The sequence below is a fragment of the Phoca vitulina genome, unplaced genomic scaffold, assembly GCF_004348235.1.
Source record: "Phoca vitulina isolate PV1807 unplaced genomic scaffold, GSC_HSeal_1.0 scaffold27, whole genome shotgun sequence".
Classification (NCBI taxonomy): Eukaryota; Metazoa; Chordata; class Mammalia; order Carnivora; family Phocidae; genus Phoca; species Phoca vitulina.
Window position 1 is genome coordinate 3,829,984 of NW_022589730.1, and position 10,483 is coordinate 3,840,466.

General features: G+C 53.1%; 1 protein-coding gene across 1 annotated transcript; it reads left to right on the forward strand.

The window, feature by feature from the left end:
- Positions 1 to 2,439: 2,439 nt before the first annotated feature.
- ZADH2 (zinc binding alcohol dehydrogenase domain containing 2) lies at positions 2,440 to 10,217 on the forward strand. Its single transcript, XM_032422763.1, has 2 exons — positions 2,440 to 2,791; positions 9,040 to 10,217. Exons 1-2 carry the CDS (start codon positions 2,583 to 2,585, stop codon positions 9,962 to 9,964), a joined length of 1,134 nt encoding a protein of 377 aa, XP_032278654.1. The 5' UTR covers positions 2,440 to 2,582; the 3' UTR covers positions 9,965 to 10,217.
- The last annotated feature ends 266 nt before the right edge of the window (positions 10,218 to 10,483 follow it).

The following is a 10,483-nucleotide window of genomic DNA, read 5'->3' on the forward strand; positions in this document are numbered from 1 at the left end:
AGCGCGCGGGGCCTGGGCGCCGAGCCCGGAGTCATCCCCGGCGCGGGCCGCGGGCGCAGCGGCGGGCGCTCGGAGGGCCGGCCCGCGGCCCGCGCTCCATGCTGCCGCCTCCCGCCGCCGCGCTGCTGTGGCGGGCGCTCCTCGGGCGCCGCTGCGGGCGCTCCCCTGCGCCTTCCTCCGCGAGCCGAGAGTCTCCGAGCACAACTTTCTCTCCCCCTCTCTCCTCGCTGCTCAGGGGTCGCGGCGAGTGGTTTTAGCACGCGGGTCGCAGCTTTCTCATTGTGCGCCAGCGAGGCCGATCCAGGCTGTCCTTTTCCTCCCGCACTTAGTCTAAGAGGAAGAAAGCAAACAAGACAGAGGAGTGAAGCCCCCGTACATACATGCGCCGGGGGGAGATGTCAGGCGCTGCTCCACCTTCCAAACAGTCACACATCAAACAGTGTCACCCCGCCGGAGCGCCACTTGCTGCCCCGCGCTCCCCGCGGGGCTTTGCCGCCAGGATCGCCGTTTCTTCCTCTGCGAAATCTAATGCAAACACATTTTGATCATGGATTTTTGGCCGGTCTTGATCTTGCCACAGAAAAAATTTTGAAAAATACACAAAAAGCACCCCCCCCCCAAAAAAAAAAAAAAAAAAGCCAACAACAACAACCCGGAGAGTGTGTGCAGAGGGGCGAAGAGCGGACATTCACTGGGTGGGCGAGATGAGCGTGGACTGTCCCCCCCAAACTCCTGGGAGAGAGGGAGATGCACTCTCGCTCTCTTCTCTTTTCAGTGAAATATAACACACATTCGGATCGCAGAGCTTTCAGACAGTCTCAACTGATAGACAGACACATCGAGCTGCTTTTCCTGCTTCAGCTTTTACTCCTCCTCCTCTCGCCAACGTCACCCTGACAATTACAAATAGGTCTCTCACAAACCATACCTGTCAATCTTTTTAATTGCTTTGTTTTCTTTTTTTTTTTTCTTTCCGGAGCTAAACAATATGACACAAAAAAGAAATCTTAATACAGCATAACATAAACGATTGCACATTGGAGAAAGACATTGAGGGGTTTGTTATTATAATCCAGTGGCTGATACCGGGTAAAACCCATGTGTTATAAGCCAAGTTAAGTAGACACTAGTTTCTGCAGATTTTTAAACCTCTAAGTCACCCCCCACCCCCTTGAACATTCATACACACGCACCCACGTGGAACACAAACTAGCCTTGGACGAGAACATCCGACATTTGAGATAAAAATACCTGGGTCACTTTTGCAGTCTTGGTTTGGGGGTTAGGTTTGATTGGGGAGGGGCACTGTGTGGCTTTTTAAATTTTGGTAATCCTAGGTAAGTGTAAAACAAGAAGGTTTTTTAAAATTAAAATGGGTACCTTTAATAAACATTTTAAAATGGGCTCAGCTCATCATACAAAAATGTGGAAAATATTTAATCCGGCCCTTCTATGAAAAGTGAATTGATTACTTGGTCAATATAGACAATTAGGGAGAAAACTGACATGAAGGAACGGCAGATCTTTCTAGCTGGGTTAATAAAATGAGGTCTTCATACATAATTGCAATGTCTCCAGTTCAATTAAGTCCTTCGGCATCCCCACCTAGAAGTTTAAATGCTTATGTGCTCTGAGAATTTGGCCCTCTATTCTCCGATATATGTGTTCTTTCCCAGTGGGAAACCTGTAACAGTCTTGTAGAGGCTACTTAAAACATTCATGGAAACACACGATATCTAGGCCAAAATACATAAAATGGCTTAGTTCGTGCAACTTGCTTGGGACAGACAAGCTGAGGGCAGAAGGCGCGGGCGAGGCGTTCCGGGAATGGGGGGCCGGGAGTCTGGGGCGCATGGTGCTCTGGGCGCCCCCGCCCCGCGTTCGGTGCTTGTGCGCGTGCACTGGTGGCGGGGGCTCCCCGCGCGGCTCGGGGGCCCCCGGCCGTGCCCCGCCGCCCCGGCCGCGCTCGGGGTTGATTCGTACCACCTTGCAAGGAAGTGAACGCTTCGCACGGGAAGGGGAGGCGCCTGTGCCGGCCGCCGGGCGCCGCGCCGCTCCGAGGACGCCCGGGGCTGCCGCCGGCTCGGGGCCGCGGCGATCGCGGGACGCGCGGCTCCCCTCGCCGCCCCCCTCACCCTTTTAGAGGAGTCAAATCAGGCTTTTAGAGCGAGGGGAGGGTGGGGATATCCGGTGCCTCCCGGACGCCGGGAGAAAGGGGGAGGGCGGAGAGGATCCTTGGCCAGTCTGCGCCGAGCAGATTCAAACCAAAACAAAAAGATTAAAGGAGCAGCGGCCGGGGTGGCAGCGATCCCCAGGCCGGGACCCCGGGGGTGGCGCGTCCGGGAACCGCGGGGGCTGTGCGGACTGCCTGCGCTGCGCGCGGCGGGGGGGGGGGGGGGGGGGGGGGGGGGGGGAGCCGGTCCTGGGGGGGGGGGGGGGGGAGTCGAGGGGAGCACGCGGGCCGGAGGAGGGGCGGACCCGCCTGCTCCGCCCGCCCGCTGGGAGCCAAGCCGAGCCGAGCGGCCCGGGCTGGGCTCGCCCCCAGCCCGCGGCGGCGCAGAAAGCGGGCAGAGGCGCGGGCCATGCTGCGGCTGGCGCCCGCCGGGGCCCGAGCCATCGTGGACATGTCGTACGCCCGCCACTTCCTGGACTTCCAGGGCTCCGACATCCCCCGCGCCATGCAGAAGCTGGTGGTGACCCGGCTGAGCCCCAACTTCCGCGAGGCCGTCACCCTGCGCCGGGACTGCCCGGTGCCACTCCCCGGGGACGGAGACCTCCTCGTCCGGAACCGGTGAGCCCGGCGCGCGCGCGCGCGTGCCCGCCCCCCCTTCCCCCCGCCCTGACCGGGCCCCGGCCCGCGCTGCGCCGCTTCCCGGCTGTCCCGGGCCCGCCTGCGTCCCCGCACTCCGGCGAGCGCTCGGGCGCACAGCCTGACTTTGCGAGATCCCGGGAAGTTGAACCCGCCGCCATCTGGCGAAGGCGAATGTGATGTGACGGTTGCTGGTGTGAATATCCGATGCCACCGAACGTCCTCATAACTGAGGGTTATTTTAATTTGGGATTCCCCTCCCCTCCCCCAGCCCTCCCTCCTCCCCCTCCCGCTCCCGAAATAAAACCGACGGGACCCAGAAGGGGAGGCTCCCCGCCCGGCCCACCCGCGCGCACCCACGACTCCTGCGTTCCCATAATCTTTAGTGTGGACCAGGAACGGGCTGGACACAAACTGCGACGTTTAGGTAACGTGCTTTGGAGGAAAGAGGCCGAGGTCCCGGCTGGCGCTTCCTGTGCGCTCCAGGTTGGCAGCCGCCTCGCAATGGCGGAGCCTGTCGTTGGGTGTGTTGGTGTGCACCTCGCCGGTGTCGTCTGCGTGTTGTCAGTGCTGTATGGCTGTTGTCTGTGCCCCAGAGCCTACCGCCAGGCGCGTGGCGCGTCCGGGGAGGCTGGGTCAGGGCCGGGGTGGTGGCACGGCTGCATTTGCCTGCGCGTTTTGCAGACCTTTGGGTGGCACTCGGGCGGGTTGCCCTACCTTATGACCGTCTCCTCCACCTCCACACTCCCTACCTTAATGTGTTTACAGCTCACTAATCTTCAGTAACTGGTGAAGCGCGGGAAGGAAAGGGACCTCATTCTGTGCGAGCCATGCCCTCCGGTCTCTGTTCGCCGGGTCCCCTAGCTGCCTGACTTGCAGGCTGGGCGTTCCCCATTCCTCGATCCTCTATGTTAGAGCAGGACTCGCCCGCCTGCTCAGGGGCATCCGAGGGGTTACAGTGTTGCATGTTTCCTCCGATTGAAGGAAGGAGTGAGTTCTGAGTGTAACTATATTGTAAATTGTTTCTTGCAAAGTACTGTAAGTCCCTTGCAAGGCGTGAAAGGCAAAGTGTACCCTACCCAAGTGGCTTGATGCAGCGTTTAATCCGTTTATTTTAGAGATTCGTATCAGCCTTCCAAAGACTGCAAAATTGAGTAATTCTGGTCATGATATAAAACTTTTGGAAACCTGTTGGAAACATAAATTTGAGGGAGCCAAGAGTGGGGCTGAGTGGAAGCTGGCTCCGGGCAGGGTGCAGAGAGTGCCTTAAAGGTGGATGTGTGTGTCCTAAAAGTTTTCGTGGGTGGAAACAGGGCTGCAGAGGATTTCTTCATTATGGGATAAAGCGCTAAAGCTGTTGAGATAAGGACTTGCATCCTACCAAGTTAAAAAGAAGGAACACGCAGAACATACAAGTCACACGAGTGATTTGCTAGAAGTTGAGATGAGAAGCAGGCTGAAAAGCTCAGACTTTAACAAGCAAAAAGTTTTACACGGGCTGTTTTCTTTTCTTGTAATGTTGGTGACCAAATACACTACTGATTGTGAGCACTGATGTAAAAACACACACCACTTTTTGAATAAAATCCCCTTTAGATACTGGGTGTGAAGTGGGGAGGGGGTGACTGAGCAGAGCAGGCAGAAGAAGGTGTGAAGTTAGAGCACAGCCAGCTGCGGTGGAGTGGGGCCACCCGCCAGCTCTCCGTGGAGGCTGCTCCCGCCCGCTCCCTGGGCCAGCCGGCATCTCTACCTGTGAAGTGCATCAAGTCCTCAGGTTGTCCTCCCTTCCTCTGGCTCCTCTCCCCCGCTTGCTCACCATCACCCCTCGCCTTCTTCCCTGCCAGTGCCCAGGCGCCCCCTGCGCCGGGTCGCCAGGGAGGGTCCCTGAATTGGGTGGTCAGGATTCTGGAGCGCCAGCTCTCCCATGTTTGGAGCTCATCGGTTTGGATTGCTTTAGGATCCATGCCTGTCTTTTCCCTCCACATATGCCAAGAGTCCCTTTAAACACAAACAGTATGCTTATATGTACGACTTGACCTCTAACTTCTACATTGAAGCCCGCATCAGAAAGAGAATGGAACCGGTTTTCTGCACGTTGAGAGGAGATGAAACCTTTGCATCCCCTTTCCCTACTCTGTAGAAAATCTGCTCCCATCCCCAAATTGTAAGGACATCCTTTATATTTGGCAAATAGTGTCAGGGGAAGAGGCATTTTTTTTTAAGAGCAAACTGCAGGTCTGTTTACTGCAGGTTAGTTCATTTTAATCCTAGACCAATTCTCCTCCAGAACAGTGTTAATTGCATAAAAATTTTATGCAGGCGCTTTTCATTTTTATCGTAATAAAAATCCGCTCTGGAATGAATGGCATAAGCATACATTCACTTGTTCGGAAAGGTGTTTGGGGATTTTAACTGTGCACTGCCTGACTTTTCCTTTCAGTTGGATATTTGCACATCTCATCCCATCTCAACAGAAAATACAAATTCTTCATTCACAGAGAGGGAAGTGCTTTAAGCCCGACGTGGATTTAGGATAATCAAGTTTATTCCATTTAGGAAAAGTGTGAGAGGGGCGCTTAAAATCCCTGCAGAACGTGTAATTGATGTTCCTTTATCCACTTCTCACTTTTCATACATCCGAGGACAACTTCACATCCCCTCCCAATGCCCAGCCCTCAGGAAGAGAAGGAAGAAAGACACCCTCCAGTTAAGTCAGCTTGCGTGCTATTTTTAGCTTTTTTTTCGAAGGATAGTGACATATTATTTCGTTTCCAAATCTTTCTAACGATTTTCTGCTCAAGTGTAAGATAATGGAGCAAAGAGTTTGTAGGAAAGGCAAAGAGCGGGTGGGGGATGGGGAAGGCGTTTTTGATAAACGGTTTGTTGCTCGCGGGAGGGTAACAGCATTTCTGCTGACTCTCCAGGCCGAGGTTTTCTTTTATTTATTTTTCTTTCTTTTCTTTAATCTTTTCTCTTCTTTTGTTTTCTTTTCTCTTATTTCTTCTCTTTCCTCCCTCCCTTCTTTCTTTCTTTTTAAGAAAATCTGATCTGGACGACTTTGTCTATCTCCCAATATTGAAGACTCTGGACTTCACGTTTTGTTTTTGTTCAAAGCAAGCGTTTCCCTCCCTCTGCACGACTGCCTGTTTCATAATAAACATGACGAAGGGCTTCAGCACTTTTTTATATAAATAAACCGACGCCTCTCGAAGGGTATATATTTGGGGAAAGCCCGCACCGGTCCCATTCTTTCTCCTGGGGTTCCTCGATTTTAGGCTTCCGAGTGGATTATCCAGTCGGACGGCTAGAACCCTGCACTTATTCAGAGCATATATTTTAAATTAAAGAGGGTACAAGGAGAGTCTCGAAATGCACGCATTCTACCAAGCGTGTCTTTCCTTTCTTTTTCTCGCTCGCCCGCCCTTCCTGTCCCCTGCTCCCCGACCCGGGCCCCCTTTCCCACTGTGGCCGCTGCTCTTGAACTTGTTTCTGGAGGAGCGCAAGGCGCGGGCTGCCGAGCCTCACGCAGCCCTTCCCACAGCCCACGGGCGGATGAAGGCGCGTGCGGGCCCGGCCGATCCCCACCTGCTGCGGCGGCCGCGCCGCGTCAAAGCGGGGGTCCGGGGAGGCGGGGGCGGGGGTCGCTCCGGGGGCCCGGGGACCGGCAGTGGGTGAGGTGCGCCGAGCGGAGTAGCGGCGGGCTGTAGCCACCAGCCCGAGACTCTTACCTACGACGCAGAAGGCGGCAGGACGAGGGGAGGGGGGAGGAGGAGACACGAAAAACGGGGGTGCATAGGAGGCCAAGGTCACGGTCCGGCCGCCCAGGCCGCAGTCCTGGGGCCGCGGCGCTCCAGCGCGCCCTGTGCTCGGGACCCCCCCCCCCACCACCACCAAGAGCTTGGCCGCCCCTGGGCCCGAGCTCCGCGGCCTGCGCTGACCACGCTTGCCCACCGGACCCCCGCCCGGCCCAGGGAGGCCGAGGTCACGGTCGCAGCCCGCCCGGGAGTCAGAGGCACTGACGGAGCCTCGCAGTGGTGGCGGCGGGAAGGCCGGGACGGGAGGGTAGGCAGGCCGCCGAGGCCGGGCACTTCCGAGGGGACACAGGTCCAGAAGGACTTCTGGCGCCCCGCAGGCTGGCAGGGACGCGCCAAGGGTGCCGCAGGGGAGACGCAGAGCTGTCTGCAACCTGGACGGGGCGCGCCGAGGTCAACTTAAGCTGCCGCCGGTCACGGCAGGCACCCCAGCTCCCGGCGGAGCCCACTCCCACCTCCACTTGGCCGTCGCTCCCCCCTCTGGCGCTGTGCCCTCTCCCCTCCACTTTTCTCCCACGTGTGCCCTGCTTGGTCTTGTCACCTCTCCCGGGGAAGTGGCAAACCACAGAGGGAGAGTGGGGGAGCGTTTTCCTCCCGCAGCCCGGCCCCCCTCCCCCGCAAGGCGCTCTCCTTAGCGGTGGGGAGGACCCCAGGGGCCAGCCGCCGCAGGGTGTCCCACCTCCAAGGCTTGGGGGTTGCCCCGCAGGAGAGGGCCTCTCCAGTGGGGACTGAGGAGGGGAGAGGGGCGCGGGAAGGGTTAATTGTGGGCCCAGAGACCGGAGCTGGCGGTCGGGCCTCAGTCTCCCACCTCTGCAGCAAACCGCCGCCTTCACTTCCATCCCGCAGACCCCTCCCTGGACTTGGCTTTAGCGCCTACAGCAGGGGCGCGGGAGGCCGAGACGCTCCAGCTGGGCTCTGCCCTGGCGGCCTTCTGTGGAGTCAGGAGGCGCGCTCTGAGGAAGCTGGTCCTTTCTAAAAAGACCCAACCTGGAGAATTATGTAAATTTAAAGGGAAGATAGCAGGGGGCCCCCCAGCCCCAAAACAGAATGTAAGCATCTTGGTATTAAATCCCAAATGAAAAACCAGCAAAAAATCATTTTTTGCACTTTTCATTACTGCGTTATCATCCTTGGCTGTGGAATTCTGTAGTGTGTTCTTGAGGCTGTGTGGTGTGCTAACTTCTGAACACAGCTTGACATGCCCCAAAGAAATTGTTTCCTGCTTTCTTCTTTCTACAGTATGTAGAGAGCTTTCAGTATTGTAGATATACAGGGCATAATCATAAGGGAGCCTTCATAAGCACAAAAGTGTTATCTATAATATGGTGGAAGTGGATCCTTGCACAGGGCAGTTTTGGTTTATTAAGTTAAATTAAAAGTGAATTATTTTAAAATGACCTACTTACCAGCTTTCCTCGTGCCACCAGACACCACCATCTTTTTCATTTCATTACAGGTGGAAATGACATTTTTAGGGTCCTCCATTATGTGTCTAAGGCACCTCCTGACATTTTTTAGTAGACGGCTTTTTTTTTTCCTTAGGTATCAGGATATTTTTGTTATGAGGTATACTGAGATGAAAAAAAGCTGGTAAAAATACCGACCTCGCAATTAAATTGACTCTGGATACCAAAGTGAAAATAATCATCTGGTATTAATCAAGTTATGTCTCTGCCTCTTGTTGAGGAAAAATATAGTGACGATTTGCTTTCCTTTTCATCTGAAAAGGACTGTAAGATATTGAATGTCCCATAAAACTCCCTACCCTTATGAGACAACTTTTGTTCAATTAATCAAAATGCATATTTTCATGCTGGACATAGTTACATCAGAAAGAAAATTTGCAGCACACATTAAACCACCCCGCAGTAACGCGTAACAACCGATGACCTTGCACACTGCGTCAATCTTCAATAATATCATTGTCATTACTGTTATTATCCGAAGTGTTAAATTGTTGCCAGAATCAATGCAAGCCTATTTCTTTGAATATATTTTATCTCACTGTTGTTTTTTAACATCTTTGTTAAGAGGCCAATTAATTTCCAACTCATAGCTCCAGTGGAGTTTGTATATAAGAGGGCTTCCTGACTTTTTTTTTTTAATGCTTTATTTCTCCTTTTGAAAGAAAGGGGAGGAAAATAAATAGCATGTGAAATAAATAACTTGATGCTTAAAGTGGTATGAAATGACCCTAACCTGATTTAAAAAAGAAAATATACCAAATACTTGTTTAATTTCTCTTTTTCAACTGAATATCAGGACTGATTGATTTTGTATTTTTTTGGAATCCTACCAGGATAGATAGCTTAGCCACCCACCCACAGTCATTGGAGTTAGAGGAGTTTTTCTAAGTGGAATATCAAGGCCTTGACGACGAGAACACCTTAATGTATTGGTTTGTTTGCTTTCTTCTAGATTTGTCGGTGTTAACGCCTCTGACGTCAACTATTCCGCGGGCCGCTATGACCCTTCAGTCAAGACCCCCTTTGACGTAGGTTTCGAAGGTGTGGGAGAGGTGGTAGCCTTAGGCCTGTCGGCCAGTGCCAGGTACGCCGTGGGCCAGGCTGTGGCCTACCTGGCCCCCGGCTCCTTCGCTGAGTACACCGTAGTGCCAGCCGGTGCCGCAGCTCCCGTGGCCTCTCTGCAGCCCCAGTATGTCACCCTGCCGGTAAGTGCCACCACTGCATACATCAGCCTGAACGAGCTCGGAGGACTGTCGGAAGGGACAAAAGTTTTGGTGACGGCAGCAGCTGGGGGGACGGGCCAGTTTGCCGTGCAGCTTGCAAAGAAGGCCAGGTGCCATGTCATTGGCACCTGCTCTTCCGATGAAAAGTCTGCTTTTCTGAAATCCATTGGCTGTGATCGTCCCATCAACTATACGACCGAGCCCGTCAGCACTGTCCTGAAGCAGGAGTACCCCGCAGGTGTGGATGTGGTGTATGAGTCCGTGGGGGGCGCCATGTTCGACTTGGCCGTAGATGCCTTGGCTATCAAGGGGCGCTTGATAGTCATTGGGTTCGTGTCTGGCTACCAAACTCCTACTGGCCTTTCTCCTGTGAAAGCAGGGACATTACCAGCCAAACTGCTGAAGAAATCTGCCAGTGTCCGGGGCTTCTTCTTGAACCATTCCCTTTCTAAGTATCAAGCAGCCATGGACCACTTGCTTAAGATGTATGCGGGTGGAGACCTGGTCTGCGAGGTGGACCTTGGAGACCGGTCTGCAGAGGGCAGGTTTATTGGCCTGGAGTCTGTATTCCGGGCTGTTGATTATATGTACATGGGAAAAAACACTGGAAAAATTGTAGTTGAATTATCTCGCTCTGTCAGCAGTAAGCTGTAAAAACAGAACAATGACATAAATCAAAGGAGAAAGAAAATGGGCACTTTATTCCTCAGAATTACTCAAATCAAGTTATTTGTAGTTGGTTAACAGGTATAATATTTCTTAAAACAAAAGTCAGGTCTTAATGAATAAGTTTCTCTTTCTTTTTTCTTTTTTTTTTTTTGATTTTTTTTGGGGGGGGGTGGTTGCCCCTCCCTTGAAAAAAATGCTAATAAAAACTTCTCTCAATGGCTCAGAGGTAAAACCGTTATATTCGATTCTTTGGTCATGGACAGTCTCATTCCAGATTTTATTGTTCCAGAGAATTAAATTAATTCCTGATGCAAGATCTGATCAAATCAGTATGTCTTCAGCTTGATGAGATTTTAAAATCGGTCTTGAAAATAGTCCACAAATTCTTTGCTTTGGGAGAGTTTGGTCGTACACTAACGAGGAGTTAATAAATGAGAGATATAGCAGAAAAGCAGCCATATATTTTCAGAGTCCATATTCCCAGGAAATGGCCCTTCCTTTTCT

Excerpts from the sequence above, each read along its gene's own strand:
- ZADH2 (XM_032422763.1), top strand. The coding sequence starts at position 2,583 with ATGCTGCGGCTGGCGCCCGCCGGGGCCCGAGCCATCGTGGACATGTCG. Across the intron at positions 2,792-9,039 it reads GACCTCCTCGTCCGGAACCG|ATTTGTCGGTGTTAACGCCT; the intron begins GTGAGCCCGGCG and ends GCTTTCTTCTAG.